Here is a 19,703-nt window from a genome sequence, read left to right on the forward strand (position 1 = left end):
CTGTGATCACTGGTTTGTTTGCCGGGTCTTACATGGAAGGCTGTGAACTCCTTGAAAACAGGATCTCTCCTGTGTTCCTACTTGTAGCTCTAGGACTTAGCACCCAGTAGGTGCTCAATAAAATATGTTTATTGACTAGGTAAGAGGTGGATGGTTGGATGGATGGGTGAATGAATGAATGGATGATGGATGAAGGATGGGTAGATGGATGGAGGGATGATGGATGGATGGACAGGTGGATGGGTAGAAGGATGGATGAATGAATAGGTTGATGGATTTCTGAATTTCTGAACTACAGATTTCTGAACTACAGCTTGGGCATAGCTTACATTCTATCCCAGGGTCTCTTTCACTCCAGAACAAATTATTTTTGGTCCAGTGTGTCCCATCAGTCCATGAGACACACTTGAATTCTCCTGTCATAAATGAGGCAGAAGAATCCAACCAAGGCACTCATTGACTCTTTTCCCATCTAGTTTCCAACTTCCTTGTGGGTTGCGGCCATTTCCTGCCTTCTGTCAAACCTAAATTTCTTTGACCATGGCTTTGCTCTCATTCCTTCCTCATCCCAGGAAGGCCCCCTTCCCTCACTTACACTCCCACCTCCTGGCTCTTTGTGTTCTCCCTTTCCATGGTCTCCTCCCCTCTGCTGATGACATGATCTAGGGTCTCTGCTTCTGGAAAACCCTCCTTGACTCCCCAACATGCTGTCCTCCTATTTGTCCTTTTATTCATGACCAAACTTCTCCGATGTGTGGTCTACACCTCCCACTAACATTTCCTCTCTGTTCACATGTGATTTAATTCTTAGCACTATGGCCCTGACACTCTGGGGAAGCCACTTTGTCTGGGCTTCTCAGCCACCCATGGCCACCCTCTGAACTTCCCATCCCCTCACAAAGGGCAGTACGGGGGAGTGGTTACCCACAGATGATCTGGAAGCATTCTCTACAGCCCTGGGGCCCAGTCCCTCTTCCACCTGTTCCTGACTGTGTGACCAAGAACAAGTCTATGAGCTTCACTCTCCTCACCTGAAAATTGGACATGTTGATAGATGCTCCCTCACGATATTGCTGGGAAAATTAACTGAGACGATACGTGTAAACTTCCTGGTCTCCAGCTGGTTTGATGAATCTCCTTGTCATCGCTAGGAACCATTTCCCTTCCTGACATTCCTCCGCACCGGGATTCGGGGTAGGTTTCTTCCCTGAGCCCTCTGCGGGTTCTTCTTTTCGGTAACATTTCTGAGCTCTCACTCCAGGCTGGGCAAGGCTCTCAGCAATTACATCTATTAGTTTACTTTGTTCTCACCATAACCCGAGGAGGTAAGAACTATTATTGCCTACGTTCTACAGATGAGGAGGAAACTGGGGACCAGCCACAGAGGTTAAGGAACTGGCCTAAAGGTCCGCAGGGCTAACAAGTGGTGGAAGCGTGTGTGGGTTTCTATCCTAGGGTTTGTTTTTGTCTCAGGCAACCCTCTCTCCCTCCTTGAGGTCATTCACTCAGGCCTTTGACCTTGAACCTCTGTCTCCAGCCCCAACCAGTTTCTGATCCCAAGACACCCCCCTGGGCCTTGGCCCATCCTCTGGCCTCCTCTTGAGCCTAGCCACTCTGGACTGCGGGCTCCTAAGAAACAGAAATCTGTCCCTTTGTGGTTCACTCAGTCCAAGAACAAGAAAGGAGGCGCCAAGTTCCTCTCAACCAACTCCCCCCCTTTTTTTGGCTCAGACTGGCGTCATTCTCCACCTCGCATCCGCCCCTCTGGTCTGAAATTGTGCCCTTGACTCATCTCTCACCTCCAGGCCCCATGGCGCATCAGGCACAGACTCTGCCCAGCGATGTCTTCAGGGGGTGCTCAGCTTCCTGATCCCCTCCCCATTCCCACTGGCTGGGAACCTGAATCCTTCACACGGGGCACCGTATTGACAACTTCCAGACCTGTTTCCTCCTCTCTGGTCCTCCTGCATGCTCACGTCAGATGGGTCTTTCTCAAGGGCTACTCTGACTACACAGAGCCCTCAAGAACCATCAGTGGCTCCCTCTTCCCTGCCCCCTCCACTCAAAACTCTTCGGGCCAGCCTTTAAGCTCTAGCATCCCTCCGGATCATTCTCACCTCGAGGATCCCAGTGCTCAACTTCTGTGAAGGTTGATGTGCACCCTCACTAGGGGACTTGGTTGGCTATGTCCTCCTGTTGTCTGGATCGCCCATCTCCCTGAACCAAATTATATCCACTTCTCATATAGGACATGTCATAAAAGATTAAACAGGGGAGACCCTGGGGAAGGGAGGGGCTCAGAGCTAAGGCTCTTGGTTGGGTAACCCCGGTTTGAATTCAGCTCTGCCATCAATGGGCTGTGAGACTTGGAGCCAGTGACTTCTCTCCGAGCCTCGGTCTCCCCACCTGCGAAATGAAAATAATAATAGTAAGTACACGAGCAGGAGTTGGTTCCCATCGACTGCCTTCGGGCATGTATCTGGCAAATAGTACATGTTCCTGACTTTAAATATCATCTATATGCCAAAGACTCCCAACTTTTTCTTGCAAGCTCCAGACTTGTATGTCAGCTGCCTCCTGAACACGCGGAGCCCGCCTCTCAGACCCCTCCAAGTCCCAAGCTGAGTTCCCCATTCCCATCCACCCCCACACGTGCTCCTCCCCTGTTCTTCGCCAGCCCCTTCCTTCCCCGTTGCTTGGCCCAGAAACCTGGGCACCATCCTGACGCCTCTTCCTCTCACCCCCTCCTTGCCATCTGTCAGCCCCTCTCCTGGCTCCTCTGCCTTCAGAATCCCTCTGGAGCCCACCATCCCTCCCCTGGATCCCTACACCGGCTCCTGGCGGAGTCCCTGCCTCCATCCTTGCGCGCTCCACCCTATTCTCAGCACAGTCGCCGCGGGAACGCGAATCTCCCCTGCTCACAGCAAGCCCTGGCTCTCCCCTCCGCCCGGGAGGAAAAGCCAAAGACCCTGCAGCAGCCTCGAGGCTCCGCCTGGCTTCCCATGCTCTGGCCTCACCGGCCCCCTCGCGGAGCCTCCGCCGTGCCCACCACCGTGCCCGACGCTCTCCCTCCCGAGGACGCTTCCCCAGACTGTTCTTTCAGCCTGGAATATTCTTTCCCCAGTGACATGCATGACGCACTCCTTCACCTCCTTCGATCTCTGTTTAAATGTCACCTTTCAGTGACGCCTACCCTATCTAAAACTGCAACCCACCTCACCTCTTTCTCTGCCCTATTTTTTGCTTTTATTCTTTTTGCTGCCGGCCTTACCACCTCCTAATAACGACACCATTGACTTACTTATTCCGCGTGCTGTTCATGGCCCGTCTTCTCCCTGACATCTGCCCTGGAACATAAGTGCCATGGGGCAGAGGCCCTGTCTCTTTTGTGCAGTGATCGTGGCTCGTGGGAGGCCCTCAGTACATACGGGTTGAATTCAGTGACTGAACGGCTAAATGGCTGGTATTGTTCTCGAAGCCGAGTACATAAGCACTTCTCATTGAGTCTCACTCTTACCCGTGGACTTGTCGGGATCTGTCTCCCTCTCTCGTGCCTGGGCCACAGCTCCTCTCCTGGCCCCCACCTGAGCCCTGTAAATCAATTACTTTCATTCACTGCTAGAGTCCAACTCTCTCTTTCCAAGTATCTCACAGGCGGTCTTCGGCCTCCACACAACACTGGGACAATCCAGGGCGGTACTGCCAAGTGACCAGTTCAAGGCTCACCCCTCATGGTGCCACGATGGAACCTTCCTTTAGAAATGAGAGGTCTGCTGCAGCCTGCTCCAAACCTGGCAGCCTACCTGGGGGGCGGGGCGGGGGGGACGATGGAGGTGGGTGGGTGGGAATCCTTCTTGACACACGGCACCCTTTCTTCTCCCAAGGAAGGTTTTTTTCGACACCAGGGTCAGCACCAAGAGCCCAGCCTCCGGGAAGCACACACATCCAGGAAGGCACCTTTTCTGAGGAGCTTGGGCCCTTTGAGAGGCTAAAGATCTCCCTGCTTTGTCGTCCAATCTCACTGCAAATAAGCCAGCCGGGGCGGGCCAGCAGCATGCGGCCATTTGTCACGTGACACGGTCCTACCTGTTTCGTGGTTCACTCGGGGGAGCCCACGGTGTGGAAGGGTGTGGCCGCTTCTGAGTAAGGTCCAGACCCAGGAAGCAAGTGCCTCTAGAGGTGACTGAGGTCCTGCTCTCTCTCTAGAGAGGAGCAGGTGCCTCCGCAGTCCTCTGGGCCCCGGCCAGAACGGGCTGGGACTTGTCCTTCCACAGATGGGGGCTTTCTCCTCAATCCCACCTGGCTTCACACAGGGTCCTCCCTTCTTCCTGCTCTGCCTGGGCTTCCTGCAGCAATCCCGACGCCTTCCTTTTTTTTTTTTCTTTTCCCCCAAGTGAAACTAAAACTACCTAATCTAGCTCCAAAAATAATTTGGTGTTTTTATTGGCACCAGGTTGAATCTACAGACTTCCGTAGGGAGCTGTTTTTCCTGTCAATTCCCATCTACTCCTTGAAGTCTTTTTCACTCTCCTCCCCCAGCCAGCGACTCGTTCTGGAGCCCACGGTGGGCTGCAGGCTGGCGAGCACGGTCGACGGGCTCTTCCATTGTTGGGTTCATTAAGGACACGCTCCCAGGGGAGGTGAGGGAAGAGCAGAGGAATGAAGTCAGAGAAGGAACTGAGGCCCAGCAAAGGTGTGACCTCAGGCAAGTGCCTGGGGTGGCTTCCTCCTGACATCCCATCCACAGGGGCTCTAGAGCTCCAGTTAGAGGGGCGCTGGAGTGTCCCTAGCTAGGGCATCCCTAGCGTCAGCCTCTTGATCTCGTCTCACGTCTTAAACTCAGGGTCGTGAGTTCAAGCCCTGCATTGGGCTCCACACTCAGCATGGAGCCTACTTAAAAAAAAAAAAAACAAAAACAGGGTAACTGAGCCTGGGTGGCTCAGTCGGTTAAGTGTCTGCCTTTGGCTCAGGTCATGATCCCAGGGTCCTGGGATAGATCTCTGTGTCAGGCTCCCTGCTCAGCGGGGAGTCTGCTTCTCCCTCTCCCTCTGCTCCCCATCCCCCCCCCCCCCCCTTGGTGCATGCTCTCTCTCTCAAATAAATAAATAAAATCTTAAAAAAAAAAAAAAAGAACGTTAGTTAGTAGTGAAAGCAACTGAAGGGAGTGGGCTCTGGGTACACGAATGTACTTACCACTAGATTAAGGGCTAAATATTACCCTCCCTGAGGCCCATGTGCCTCTCCTAATCCATCCCTCTCCAGACTAAAAGACACTGAATTGGGCAGACATTAATCCCAAGCATTTCTTTGTCTTACTGATGCACGTGTGCGTGAGCGTATGTGTCCTTACACCATGTATGGCATTGTTTATACATGTTCTTAAGCTTTATATTAATATTATTATATAGTATCTCTACTTGCACATCTTGCAATGTTGAACTTAAGAGTCATGTGTGTCAGGAGGAGCCCGTGTATTTCTTGTCACCATTTATGTGATCCCATGCAATGACTATACCATACCACAGTTTACTAAAAAAAAAAAAAGTGGGATCTTTAGTGTAGGGCTGCCTGCTGGCCTAGCCACTTACCAGCTGTGTGACCGTGGGTAAATTCCTCGGTCTCCCGGCGCCTTGGCACTTCCATGTGGAAAATGGCGTTCATGTGAGTAGAACCTCTCTTAGAGCAGGGGCAGGGAGTAAAGGAGAAAATTCATTCAAAGCCTCATAGTGGTGTGTGATGGAGACAGTGACCTGCAGGAGGGGAAGGCTAGAGTCTTATTCATCTCTGGCGATAATGGAATGACTCCTCCCTCCTCCCTGCTTCCCCATAGGGACCCACTGCTTCTGCCCTTGATAGCTTGGTAAGAGGACCGTGGGCTATGTACCTGCATCCCGGTGCTCACGTGGATGGGCCTCCAAGTCCATCAATCTGGTGATGGTCATGACAATATGGAAAAACTGGGAAACGGGCCGCACAGGTACAGATGAGGCCCCGGGGGTGGGGAAGAGAAGGGGAGACCCAGGAAGATGTCTAGGGGGACAGAAGTTCCCAGGCTCAGAGACTCCAGAGACCCTGGGGCTGCTAGATTCCCCCTCTGCCTGCTCAGTCCTCTAGAGAATCTGGAGGACCATCAGGACTGTGACCCAGTCCAGGCTTCCCAGGGGTCTTGGCTGGGCCTGGGGAGCAATTTCAAGACCAAGGTGTGATGGTGGAGGGTCAGAGGGGTTTAAGAGTGACTTGGATGCACCTTCACAGTGGCCCCTTTCAGTCTCTGAGATCCCTTTGAGGCAATTCAACATTTTTTGCCAGGAAGTGCCTTGAAATGCAGCCCCCCCCCCACATGGATGGGTGGCTTTGCATAAATCAGAAAGCCATGTGGTACAGGCACCAGGTCAGAAAGAGCCAATGGGACCCGGATGGCAGTGGATGCTGGCCCTTCCTCTCTTTCACTTCTTCCGAGACCTGTGGTAGTCACTGGGGCACAAAGGGGAAAAAGACACACACATCCTCACCCTCATGGATCTTACAGAAGCTCAGTGAAACAAGCAGGCACAGCCGGGTCATGTGAGGGTTATCATGGGTGCAGGTGTTGTGAGTACCCATAGCAGGGAACCTTCGTGAAACCAAGAAGTTAGGGAAGACCTCCTGGAGGAAGTGACATCTAAGCTGAGACCAAAGGATGAGTAGGACTTGCCAGAGGAACAGTGAAGGGGGGAGTTGTTCCAGGCAGGGGGACGGCCCGTGCAATGGCTCAGAGGGACAAGAGAGAAGATCAACTTGAGGATGTAAAAAAAATGTGTGGCCAAAGGCATAGCGGTGGGGACTGGGTAGCAAGACTGGGGGAACAGGGGCGCCTGGGTCGCTCAGCTGTTAGGCATCTGCCTTCGGCTCAGGTCATGATCCCAGGGTCCTGGGATCGAGTCCCGCATCCAGGCCCCTGCTCAGCGGGGAGCCTGCTTCTCCCTCTCCCACTCCCCCTGCTTGTGTTCCCTCTCTCGCTGTGTCTCTCTCTGTCAAATAAATAAAATTTTAAAAAAAAAAAAAAAAGACTGGGGGAACAATATCAAGAGAGGCAAGGCTGCAGCCCACGGGCCAACTGAAATCCTCCAGGAAAATAAAGACACTGACCGCACCCTTGGTTCCCACAATTGTGCAAAAGCGGCCAAGTCCTGTGACAACAGGTCCAGGTTACCCAGGTTGGACTGCTGGGCTTAGGAGCTACACGAAAGACTGGTTGATCCAGATCATCTAGCAAACAGCTGGTGCTCAATAATGTTAATATTCTCACCATTTACTTCCTTGTCTCCTGAAGCCATCACTGGCATATCTGAGCCATGAGAGCTCCCAAGCATCAGCATATCTCAGAGAAACTACAAAGCCCTTCTTTCCACCTCCACTCAGCGAGAATCCCAGATAAACCCAGACAGCTGGCTGGTGACCGTCGACCATCCCGTCGGCAGAGAGAGCATATGGAAAGTGGCGAGCTAGGTAACTGAAAGGCTGTTTCTCCCCGGTTAAGGGAATGTTTTCAAGCCTTTAACACCATCCTGAGGTTATTGACAAGTCATTCCTACTTGTCAAGGAACAACATACTTCTTTTTCCTGGTTGCTGTATCAGTCAGGATGGGCTAGGTTATGTTGCAATAACAAGTAACCACGAACTTTCCCTGGCTTAAAACCACAAAGGTTTGTTTCTTCCACAGAGGTCAGCAGGAGCTTTTTCCATGGCTGGAGGCTCTGCTACCATCATCACTCTGAGACCCAAAATAATGAAGCACTTTCTGGAAAGCTGGAGGTGCCAAGCCAGAGGACTAAAAGTTCTTTTTTTTTTTTTAAGATTTTATTTATTTATTTGAGAGATAGCACGAGAGGGAAGAGGACCAGAGGGAGAAGCAGACTCCCTGCTGAGCAGGGAGCCCGATGTGGGACTCGATCCCAGGACTCCAGGATCATGACCCGAGCCGAAGGCAGTTGCTTAACCAACTGAGCCACCAGGCGCCCAGGACTAAGAGTTCTGAAAAGTCTCTCAGCAATTCAGTGGTTGAATCTAGTGATACACATTCTTCCACTCTCAGCTCGCTGGCCAAAACTAGTCATGTGGCCCCTGTCCACCCCAAGGGGGCAGGAAGAGCAACCCTCCCCTGTGCCTGGGGGTAGCCAGCTGGAAATATGCAGGGAGAGAGACTACCCCAGTCTCCACAGACCTGAAATTAACAAACTTCCCTTTCTGTCCAAGTCTGAGATTCAGACGTCTTGTTAGTCTGGTATCAATTAATAGGGATTCATGAGTTTTGGCCTTGCCAAGTTCAAAAGCAATTTATAGGAGAAAAGTTACCTCAACTTGAATGTCATCTATTAGTGTAGGGGAAAAATTATGCAAATTCCAAATTATTCTTATCTGCTTAATGGCACCCTAACATTTCTTCACCCTACTTTCCTGAAAACCAAGAAGACTACATTTCTTTATAGATACCTTATAATTCCACAGTCTTGCTTGGGTTGCCAATAACAAAAGTGAATAGAAATAGAATGTTTCAAACCCTTTGGAAACATCTACTGCATGATCATAGGTTCTGTTTACCGAGAGCTGGCTATGAGCCATGGAGAAAACTGAGGCCCAGACAGGTTAAGCATCTTGCCCGAAGCCACACAGCCAGAAATCTCCATGCTACATTCTGCCCTTGTGTTGGTGGTTAAAAAAAAAAAAAAAAAAAAAACCCACACACTCACAAGATGCTCATTGCAAATAATTCTACTCTGTCCTTTGAGGGCAAGAGATCCCTTGAATTTAAGAGAGGGGCCTCTCTTCCATCAGTTTGGGGAGATTAAGATCTCCCATTAGTCCAGCCACTGGAGTTCGCAGTCAGTTTAAGAAAGTCAGCCTGGTGCTAGATCTTTTCTTAAATCCCAACAGCTGAAACATTCTTTCTCCAGGAAAACACATGACTGAGCAGAACTGAATGGGGCACGAGTTGTCCCCCGAGCTCTTGCACACATAGGAGCAGCAGTAGCACGCGCGCGCGCGCACACACACACACACACACACACACACACACGAGCAGCTCCCAGGAGCCTATTATTCAGCCTCACCCTGGAAATTCCCAGCCATTCATTTCTTTGTTTTTCTGCCTGGCCTCACCCATTTGGGAATGTACAGAGGGCACAGGGGAGGAGAAGGGGACTTGTGGCAGGGCAGAGAGTGAGGAGCCTGTAGGTAGCTACCACCCACAGGACACTGCAAGCCTTGAGGGGGATGGAGTGGGCTGGCCTGGTGCAGGGGCAGGGCTGCAGGGGGTGTGGAGGGGGAAGGGGGGTGGAGGGGGAAGGGGGGGCTCTAAAACTTTGGCAAGGTGCCAAATCCCTAATTTGGAGGGCAGTGCAGGGCAAAGGAGGCAGGTAGGAGAGGAAGTGGTGGGTGGGGGCAGGGACAGCAGCTTGAAGGTGCAGAGCCCCAGCCCTCCCACCCCTGGAGTCTGGATCCAGTAGCTCTGAAGTGGGATCGGGCATCTACACTTTTAAGAATCTGTGGCTCATACTTTCAGAAACAATGGCTAAGATTCAAGTGCTGGAGAAAGACTCCAGGTCACATCCCATCTCTGCTGTGTGACCCTGGGCAAATCATGTGTGCTTTGAGAGCTTTACTTTCCTCACCTGTAAGATGGGGACATTCTATGCAAAGAACTTAGCGCACTGCCTGGCACCGGGCTCCCGCCCCAGGCCACTGGCACTACTGAGGGGACACACCGTCCTCCAGGGGCCTCAGTGGGGGCAGGGAACTGTTGGGTTCCGCGAAGAGGCAGCTGAGTTGGGCTTCAGGTCGTTCCACACCTTGCTCATCTCCTTGTGCCCTTGGATCTGTGAGTTGACAAAGGCCCCGAGAATGTGGGAGGTGAGGGGCAGGTAGACGTGGACCAGCTGGATCTCCTGGTGCAGGCAGTACAAGGAGAAGTAGCTCCGAAGCTTTGGCTATTATTATCCGCCATCATGGCTCAGAGACATGACAAGCCCAAGCCCAATCGGAGATTTCTGAGTCTCCAGCAAACTCTGCGTGAATCTGGGCACCACCTGAGCTGGAGTGTAGCTCCGTAAGCGAGAGAACACAGAACATTCCAGGATCTCTGGGGAACTGCTCTGGCCTGAGCCTGAATACAGGTTTCTCCCACCCTCCATCCTCTTGGGGAGCATGAGAAGTGTAAACCTTACCTAAGGATGTGATTTAAAAAAAATCAGACAAATTAGGGACACCTAGTTTCATTGCCAAGCCTCTGCTGGTGTTCCGTGTTGCAGGAAGGATGGGGTGCGGGGAGAGGCTGAAGACTTGTGACCTCGTCTCTGAGCTCCTCATTGGGGGTGGGAATGGGCAAAAGGGGGTGGGAATGGGTTGGAGGGGGCACAGGGAGAGCAGCTTGCTGCTGAAGAAAGTACTAGAATTTATAGCTTGCGAAGGGGCAGCAAACTCAGACTCCCACAGGAACCTCAAACCCACTGGGCGGGAGCCCGGTGCCAGGCAGTGCGCTAAGTTCTTTGCATAGAACGTCCCCATCTTACAGGTGAGGAAAGTAAAGCTCTCAAAGCACACATGATTTGCCCAGGGTCACACAGCAGAGACGGGATGTGACCTGGAGTCTTTCTCCAGCACTTGAATCTTAGCCACCGTTTCTGAAAGTGTCTACAGGGTTTGGCAGGTAGTAAAATGAAGGAGGAAGCCAGCAGGGTAGAAGCGAAGTCATGTGCCCATTGTGATCTGTTTTTCCTTGTCCTGCTTTTGGTGGAGACTCGGGCTGGGACAAAAATATCCTTGCTCTGAGACAAACGAGAGAAGGGCAATCATAAATGGCATGGCCTGATGTGGCCACAGGCTCCAGGAGCACGAAGGGGTGGAGGGGATGCTAGAGGATGTGGGGGGCAGGGTGTCTCACCCTGGCCTCGCCCCATCTCCAGAGGCAGCCGCTGCTTTGGGGCCCACCCAGCCCCTGTCCAACTGCAGGTCACATACCTGGTGGGACCAGACCTTCCCAGTCACGGAAGAGTGGGTTCATGTGTGTAATTTCCTAATTTTTAAATGCTGTCTCTGATTTTTAAAAACCCCGTGTATACATCAAACCTAAAATGCCATTGGTTGTGAGACATTCCGATATTTAATAAACAACTAGTCAAGAAAACAAGACCTGTCGATTAAACTATGACAAGCCATTGATTGTAAGACAAACCCTAATCGCAAAGATATCACAATGTGGAAAAAATGCGCACCTTCGGATCCATGAAATGCTGTGTAATAAGAGGCTGGACTTGGTCTGTGACACCTGGTGCAGTTCCCAACCTGCACAACTGTACATGGCCGCTCTTGGGATGCCACCCTAGGACACTGGAGGGCTTAGGGACCACCAGGAGGTTTGTGTTTGGGTCATATCTTTGAACACCCAAGTCCCTTGAGAAATAATCGCTTTTGATCTTTATCTGGACCAGCAGTGAGTCAAGGCAGCAAAGAGGAAAAGGTGGCCAATTTGCTCCCAGGGGTCATCAGATCACTAATGGTGATACCATGGCCCCTGAGATGGTGGTTTAGTAGTCATAGGGAAGGGTGGGGTGGCTCCATAAGGGATTCTGATTCCGGCCAGGGACGGGAACCACTAGGAGAAATCTCACATCTGATTTTATACAGGCTCAGAGAGGTAAAGGCCCTGCCCAGTGTCACACAGCTGGGCAGGACAGAGCCAGGCCAGGGGCTCAATCCTCCTCACCCTTATCCCCAGTGCTGCTTCTCCTGCTGACTGTAAAAGTTCCTGTCACTCTGCCCCAGGCAGGCTGGACCCAGAGATTCTTGGCCCTTCCCTTGTTCATTGCGCCTGAGGCTCCAGTTGCTGAGCCTGCCCTAGAAAAAGCTACGTTATTCGATTCACAAGACTTTTCCATTTTATTAGTAAAATACAAAATGGCACAGACATTGGTGATAGGGTTGGAAAAGCAAAAGGATCAACCAACTCCTTCCAAGTTTCCCCCCATATTGTCCTTGTCCATGTCCTGCTTGGGGGAACTAATCAAATCCGTGGAAGGGGGACTAGCTGCTCCCAGCTAATTGCTCACAAAAGTAGGGGAGCCCCATTCTGGGGGCCCCACCCATTGAAGGCTCTCCCACCAGCCTCGAGGAGCCCCCAAAAGTGCATTCAGACCAGCTGCCCACCCTCTGAGCCGTCAGAGTGCCCCCCCACTAGAGCCAGGCCTCAACATCCCAGGTCATGCCTAGCAGGGGGTGCAGGAGGGCTGGGTGGACTCAGGTGGACTCAGGTGGCCGCCCCCTCTCTGTGGACCAGAGCTGTGTCTGCTTCCTCTGAGCATCTATCTGCCAAGTGGAGTGTCACCCACCCTGGTCCGTGGGAGGCTCCCCAGGCGGAGGAGGGCAAGGGTCACCTACGGAGACCTTTGAGGAAGGTGGGGAGCTGCCAACAGGGACCCTGAGGGGTGAGGCCAGCAGCCAAAAAGGGAACCCCTGACTTTGTGCCCACAACTTCCCTCCCCGCAGGATGGAGTATCTTTCAGAGGTAAACACGAAACCTCAGGTTTCAACGGTGGATTCTGATCTCATGGAAAATGTCCTGGAAATCCCTAGCCCCGCCTGTGGTGGGCAGTAAGGTGAGAGAAGATCCTGGAATGGGGACAGCAGTGTTTTTAGGGAGCGAGAGACGGGGTGGGGGTGGGGGTGGCGGGAAGCCAGGCTGCAGGAAAGAAACAGCAAACGCGCGGGGCCCAAGTCCCTGACTCGGGCATGGAGCTGCTCCAGGTTCCTTTCCCTGAGCACCTCAGCCTTCCCCGGAGCCTGCAGGCCTTCCCTCCTCCTCAGCCCGTCCCACAGGCTGTCTCCACATCCCTGCGAGCCTGGTGAACACTGGGAGGGCTGCTCCCCAAGCCAGGCAGCGGCGTGCCCCTCAAGCACCCCCCCCCCAGTCCCCACTCAGGGGGCCCACAGAGCTGACTCCCTCCCACGGAGCAGGACCTGAGCTTTCAGATCCCTTCCTTGCACACACACACCCCACCCCCCTCCAAAGGCACAGGGCCCACCAATGTGCCAGGCTCCCTGCTGGGTGAAGCCCGGCTAAGGTATTCTGTTGTGAGGCTACACCCCTGGTCTGGGAAAAGGGGTCTCTGGATCAATGAGTGATGCCCATCAGGGTACAGGTTATTGTCACACATTTGCCACATCTCTTTCCTTCCACAGACGGAAAACCAGAGGTACGAATGTCCTGCTGGGTTGGTGGCGGACCTGGGGCGAGAACCCCAGCCTTCACACCCACAGCCGAGGTTCCGCCAACGCACGGCATCGACTGAGGAGGAGAAAAATAATCCAAGCCACCGGGTCACTTCATGTCCCCTTCCCACAATGCCTAACGGAGGGCAGAGCCTTCCCAGGAGCAGTCCCAGGGAACGCCACACTAGGCTCATGCAAGAAAAGACAGGTCCCCGGCTGGGTGTGGGCTCTGTACAGGGGATGGGGGAGATAGCACCGCAGGTGGCCGGGGTGACTGGCAACTGCAGCGGGACCGAGAGACACAATGAGATCTGAGGGAGCGGGCAGAGGGGGCCTGGCCTGAGGCTCATCTGAGATGGGGAGGTGACTCAGAGGGGCTGGGCATTTTCTAATAAATAATTGTTCATCGGGTCTGGGACTGTCAAAGGGAACCTCTCACCAGCCAGCAGCAGAAGTTTCCTGACTTGGGGACATTGGGGTGAGGTGCAGAGGTCACCACTTCTGTCCCCAAGGGGTCAACAGTGGTCAAGTGTGGCCTCCTGGCGTGTGCTCGGGAGCCGGGAGCCGGGAGCCGTTGCGTGTGGAAGATCCTGCCTCCTCGCTCTGATCACCCCAGCTCAGGTCAGGCCCTTGGGTGAGGGTGGGTGTGAGGACGGGGGACCCCAGGCAGCTGTCGGAGTCGAACAACCGGAGGCAGGCAGGGGGCCAGCTCACACCGGCACCAGGACATAGGAGTTGCTGCCACAGCTCCGGGGGACGTAGCGAAGCCCCTCCACCATGTCCCCAGCTAGCTTGCGGGGGCAGCCCTGGAGGCTCTGATAGGCAAACATGGCCACCCCCAGGCAGAAGAGGAGGCCAAGGAAGGCCAACAGCCCTACCGCCTGCCGCCGGGTAGCTGCCTGTGAGTCGGGGACAGGGGTGATGACGACACCCAGCCTCTGGGGGTCCACGGTGGCATGGATGGGCTCCTCCGCCTTGGAGGTCCAGCTGCCTGAGGCCACTGGCTCCCTGCTGGGGACCCTTTGAGAGGAGACAGGGACCATGGAGAGATGGGGCGTGCCGTCAGGCCCCCCGAAAGTATCCGTGTGAGCTGAGATGGGACCCATCTCCTCAGGCCCTAGAGAGTTCTGTGGCTTGGGATTGTCTCCTGTGATCCACACAGGTTGGCCTTCAGGGCCAACACTGTCCTCTGAGGCTCTGTGTGAAATAGTGGGGGTGTGGGTAGGGGTGGCCTGGGTAGAGAGGGTCTGGGTGGAGGGGGCCTGGGTGGGGGGGGCCTGGGTGGAGGGGGTCTGGGTGGAGGGGGCCTGGGTGGAGGGGGCCTGGGTGGGGGAGGCCTGGGTGGAGGGGGCCTGGGTGGGGAGGGCCTCAGAGGCCTTTCCCTCTGTCCAGAGGCCTGACCCGGGTTTGTAGGCAGGAGAGCTCTGCCAGGACGTTGCGGTGGTGAGGGTAGCAGCGTTGAAAAACTCAGTTTTCTGGGACCCAGCTGGAGGTCCTCCGTCCGGAGTCTTTGGAGTGGAGGGGAACCTGGTCCCCCAGGAATCAGCCACTCCTGTTGGCAGCTCTGAGGAAGTCCCCGAGGCCCTCTGTGCCTCCTGGCCACTGTTTTCCTGGGTGGATTTGGGCTCTGTGACCGCAGGCCTGTCCATTCCCCTGGTGGCCGGGGTGGTCCTGGGCTCACCCACACCAATTTGCTTCTCGAACGTGCCGCCATTTTGAATTGGAAGAGCTGTCTGGCGTTCTAGATGTGCTATGGCTTTCTGAACCCATATCTCCTTTGGATCAGCACAGAAGGTTCTGTTCTTTATCGTCCTCAAGCTACAAGGAAGGAAAACAGGGACCCAGTGATGCCCAGAGGCCACATGGAGTAGAAGCATCAAAAAAATGCTCTGCAGGTGAACAGACCCGGCTGGAAACCCTGCTCCCACCCCTTATTAGCTGTGAGCTGTGAGCTGATTAGCTCAGGCCGCTTGACTCCTACAACTTGCGTGTCCTCACCTGAGAAATCGAGATAGCATACCTACCTTCTGTAGGGTGACCAGCCTCCCCAGAAGAGCTGGGACTGAGGGGGGTCCTCAAAATACAGGACTTTTTGTGAAAGTCCCAGAAAACTGGGGCAAGCTGGTCACCCCACTTTGGTGTTATTGTTAAAAAAAAAAAAAAAGAAAATTATATAAAACACCCAACTCAGAGTAACAGCCAAAAATGATAACATTGTTAATAATAATAATAATGTCTTCGCCATTAAGGCAGGGGGCTCTGGGCTGTGCCTTCTGACTGGGGGGAGCTGACCACCAGTGTTCCCTGCTGCCAGGTGTATGACTGGTGAGCTCTGGAGTGGGGCCTCCTTTCTCTGGAAGGAGCTGACCCAAATGTCCCTTCCTCTGCTCCCTCAGTTACGGGCTGCCCTCTGGACCCTCTACCTCTTAGTGTGTCTCCTCAGGCCGAAAGCACACTGAGTGAGCTCCAGCCACATATATGGAGGTCCCGTTAGGACCTCGAGTGCCATTTAAATCTTGAGCTTCCTCGGAAGCTGGGTGTGGCTGGCTCACTGCCGAGAACATGGCTCAGAGCTGACAGGAGCTCATGCTCCACACCTCTGTGCTAGGCATTTTGCCTATTTAAACCTCCCACCCATCCCGAGAGGTGACTATGGTGACCATCCCCATTTTACAGATGAGAAAACCGAGGCTCAGAGAGGTCATGTGAATGTGCATGGCTCTGGTTCACTAGGGAAACCAGAGAAGTGCAGGAAGCAAGCATAACGCTTCAGGCCCCCAGAGGCGAGGTGCGGCTCGGGGCCATGGCGCCCTCCCTGGGGCTTCCCACTTCCTCTTTACCTAGAAAACAGAAGCAAATAATTGGGGGAGTCTGGGGGAAGCAAGCCTCAACAGGCGAGGGGAGGAGAGCTTAGGCAGTAGCCCCCATGCCCCTCTTAGCAGCTGCACGGTCGGTGGAATGAAGCACACGAATTCTTTTTGCTGAGCCCTATACTTCGAGAACCTGCCAGCCACTTCCTGACGCCAGGCCCGAAGGCCAGTCTGTAGACTGGCCCGGAGTCTCAGAAGGATCCTGTTTCCCCCACTGTCAAGTATGGATAATAATCTCTGTTATCGCAACAGCTTCCGGGCAGCCCGCCAAGCTGCTTATTTGCATTATCCCCTGTCATCCTCCCAACTATCCATTTCACAGATAAGGAAAACTATGGCCCAGAGGGTAGGCAACTGGACGCCCCGCCCCACCCCACCTTGTAAGTGATGGAGCCAGGATTTGCACCACATTGGTTGGAGTCTGGAGCCTGCGCTCTGAGACCACCATGCCTGATGTCCCCAAGAAATCCACCCGGTTCGACTGCCACCTGAAACACACCACCCGCTGTGGCTGTCCCAGGCCCCAGGCCTTTCAGGAAACTGCTCTCAACCTTTACCCTCGGGGGCAGATATTAGGTCAGCCGTGGGCCAGGAGGCAGGGGCAGGAGGAGAAATTTGCTGAGGCCCTTGGCAGGAGCCCAGATGAGAAAGAAAGATGTGGATGCGGATTCACAGAGGCCAAGAGGCCAGTACCTACATGATGGCAGGCTTGCCGCAGGATTCTTGATTTCGATGGTAGTGGTCTAGTAAGGCCACAGGAATCTCCGAGGTCATCCTGTTGCAGATGATGTTGCATTTCTTCACACCGAGGTGCTGTCCTGAGCCCACAGAGGCCCCCAGTCAGCAGGACTGTCCAGGGGCATCTGGCTTCCCGGTCCCAGGCCAGCTCGTGCCAGCCACACCATGCAAGCCACAGCCGCTGCCCTGCACGTCCTCGTCTTCAGCGCCCTTGACCTCAGCCCCCCCGCCCCCCCACCAAAACAAAAAAAAAAAAAAAAAAACAAACAAAAAAAAAAAAACCTCTCTATGCCTCAGTTTCCCCACCTGTACAATAAAGACAATGATAGTATCTACCTCACAGGGATGTTATAAAAATTAATGAGAATGAATTCTTACTTATAAAGCTCCTACTGCCTGGTAAGTAGTGAGGGCTTACTTTTAAAATTAAGTTGTCGTTGGTCAGTTGTACAGAAGAGAGGACACGTCTGAGAGCGACAGGGATCTGCCTGAGGTCACACAGCCAGCAAGTGAGGGAACGGGCTCTCCTCCCAGGCCAGGTTCTGGCCCCTCCTGGGCCCATGGCGGTATGCACCCCCCACACGCTCTTTACCCCAGTAAGTCACCTGCTCAGCTACCGCCCCCAGCCCTCCACCCACCACAGACACACCCCACTCCTCCCTGTCAGGCTGACCCATGCTCGTGGGTTTCCACGACCTCTGAGACACACGTCATATGCCCACCTATGACACATCCACATGCATCCACACACACCAACAAACAGGACGGCACATATGTGCCCGCCCCTCCAAAACCACGTAAAGGCATTCCTATGATCGGACACATGGAACAAATAGAAAGTGTTAAATGTGGAAGTACAGTCACCTTCTGGGGAGGCTGGGGGTGGGGTCCAGTGAGTAGGGGACCCTTTGTTCTGCCGTGAAGAGCCAAGATGAGTTTGGCAGCAGTGGCTGAGGGGAACTGAGGAGGTCATTTGGAGGCCCCTGGGCAATTTAGGGGCACAGGAATAAGGAGGAGGGGTGGAGATGGGGGTTGTGCAAGGGGTGAGGGGCTGAGGGGGGTGGCTAGGGGCCTGCTGATGGCACGGAGCCAGAGAGAAACCCCAGGACAGGTGGGGGGTGACTCAACAGACAGGTGAGAGCCCAAATATTTTTTTAAAGATTTATTTATGGGGCGCCTGGGTGGCTCAGTCGTTAAGCGTCTGCCTTCGGCTCCGGTCATGGTCCCAGGGTCCTGGGATCAAGCCCCACATCGGGCTCCCTGCTCAGCGGGAAGCCTGCTTCTCCCTCTCCCACTCCCCCTGCTTGTGTTCCCTCTCTTGCTGTGTCTCTCTCTGTCAAATAAATAAAATCTTAAAAAAAAAAATAATAAAGATTTCTTTATTTATTTTAGAGAGAGAGTGAGCGCACACGTGAGAGAGAGAGCACAAGCAAGGGGAGAGGCAGAGACTCTCAAGCAGACGCCCCGCAGAGCCTGACCAGGGGCTCGATCTCACGACCCTGAGATCAAGACCTGAGCCGAAATCAAGAGTCGGACGCGTAACCACCCCGGCGCCCCGAGGAGCCAAATATTTCATATAAACATTTGAAGTTGTTTGCACTGCTTTTCCTCCTTCCTCCGTCCCCTAAAATCTCCAGCAAAATTTATTCTCCTTGGTGTCAGTTCAAGAGCAGTATGTGAAAAATAAGGAAGAGCTTGAGTTTCAGCTCTGGGTCAAGGTCATAGGCGGTGAAGCAAGGCCCCAGAGGGTTTTGCAAAATTCTAGAGGCCAGGACTTCCAGGGCAGGGGAGTCTAGTGAGCTGAATGATCTTCTCCAGCCAGGCAGGGCCTGGGCGGCCCCAGCTGACCCTTACTGCTCATGCACAAGTATTTACGAGGATGTGGACGTGCAAACATGCTCTGCCTTCCCAAATACAGGTGCAAGCACACACACATCCCTTCTAGAATGTGCCACCTCCTGTGCCATCACTTCCTCTTAGCCTCAGCCTACCCCGACTATGGAAGGGGGATTCGGGGCCTGCAGGGCTGCGCTGGCCTGGGCCATCCAGGGGCAACACTAGCAGCTCCTGGGGTGGGCAGAAAGCACTCGGTGGCTTGTCCCTGAGTCACAGGCTGCCCTTTCTCTCTGAAGAACCAGGATGTGAAAGTTACCTTGCTGCCTTTCACCTGCCTTCTTCCCCGGAGGGACTTTGGAATGACTCAGCTGCATCCGCCCCAGGCCCTGCTGAATAGAGCCAGGAAGCCCCCCTCCCTGCATTGGTCTGGCAGGGGTCTTAGGCCACCTGGAGCTGAGGGGAGGCTGCCGGCGGGGGGGGGGGGGGGCAGGAGGCATAGGCTAGGTATGGTCAGTCGGCTCTCTCGACTCTATGGCCCAGGGTGGGGAAGACCACTGCTCACATGCTTTAAAGAGCCACAAAGGCAGCCTGACTCCAAAGTCCCCACCCTCTGCCACGGTGCCTACATACCCTTGGCCAGGCTCTATTCCTGGTTTTGCATGGGGAAGGGCTATGTAACTAACCTGAGGGAGGGTTTCTCCTCAGAAGTTTTCTTTTCAGTAATTGGAAATAATGCCTCCAGCCAGGCAGCCATTTACTGTCCCATGAATTTCAGGAAGGCAGGGACTTTGTCAATCTTGGTGTCACAGTGCTTCTCAGCACAAAGTGGATACTCAACAAATATTCACCGAATGAAATAATGCCTCATTCTACTTCTCCTTTCACCTACCTCTCCATTTGCCCATCCATCCACATCCATCCATCCATCCATTGGTCCATCTATCCATCCATCAGTCCATCTATCCATCCATCCATCCATCCATCCACCCATCCTTCTATCCATCCATCCATCCACA

General features: G+C 53.7%; 1 protein-coding gene across 1 annotated transcript in view; it reads right to left on the minus strand.

The window, feature by feature from the left end:
* Positions 1-13,576: 13,576 nt before the first annotated feature.
* The window catches only part of CX3CL1 (C-X3-C motif chemokine ligand 1), a 10,600-nt gene continuing 4,473 nt past the window's right edge, over positions 13,577-19,703 (minus strand). Inside the window, exons 2-3 of the mRNA XM_025889150.2 lie at positions 16,811-16,931; positions 13,577-15,061 (exon numbers count right to left, since the gene is read on the minus strand). Coding sequence (XP_025744935.1) covers positions 13,954-15,061; positions 16,811-16,931 — 1,229 coding nt within the window. The 3' untranslated portion in view covers positions 13,577-13,953. The remainder of the gene's footprint in view (positions 15,062-16,810; positions 16,932-19,703) is intronic.

Source organism: Callorhinus ursinus, unplaced genomic scaffold (genome assembly GCF_003265705.2).
Source record: "Callorhinus ursinus isolate GAN/ISIS: 27379988/994484 unplaced genomic scaffold, GSC_fseal_2.0 scaffold37, whole genome shotgun sequence".
Taxonomy (NCBI): Eukaryota; Metazoa; Chordata; class Mammalia; order Carnivora; family Otariidae; genus Callorhinus; species Callorhinus ursinus.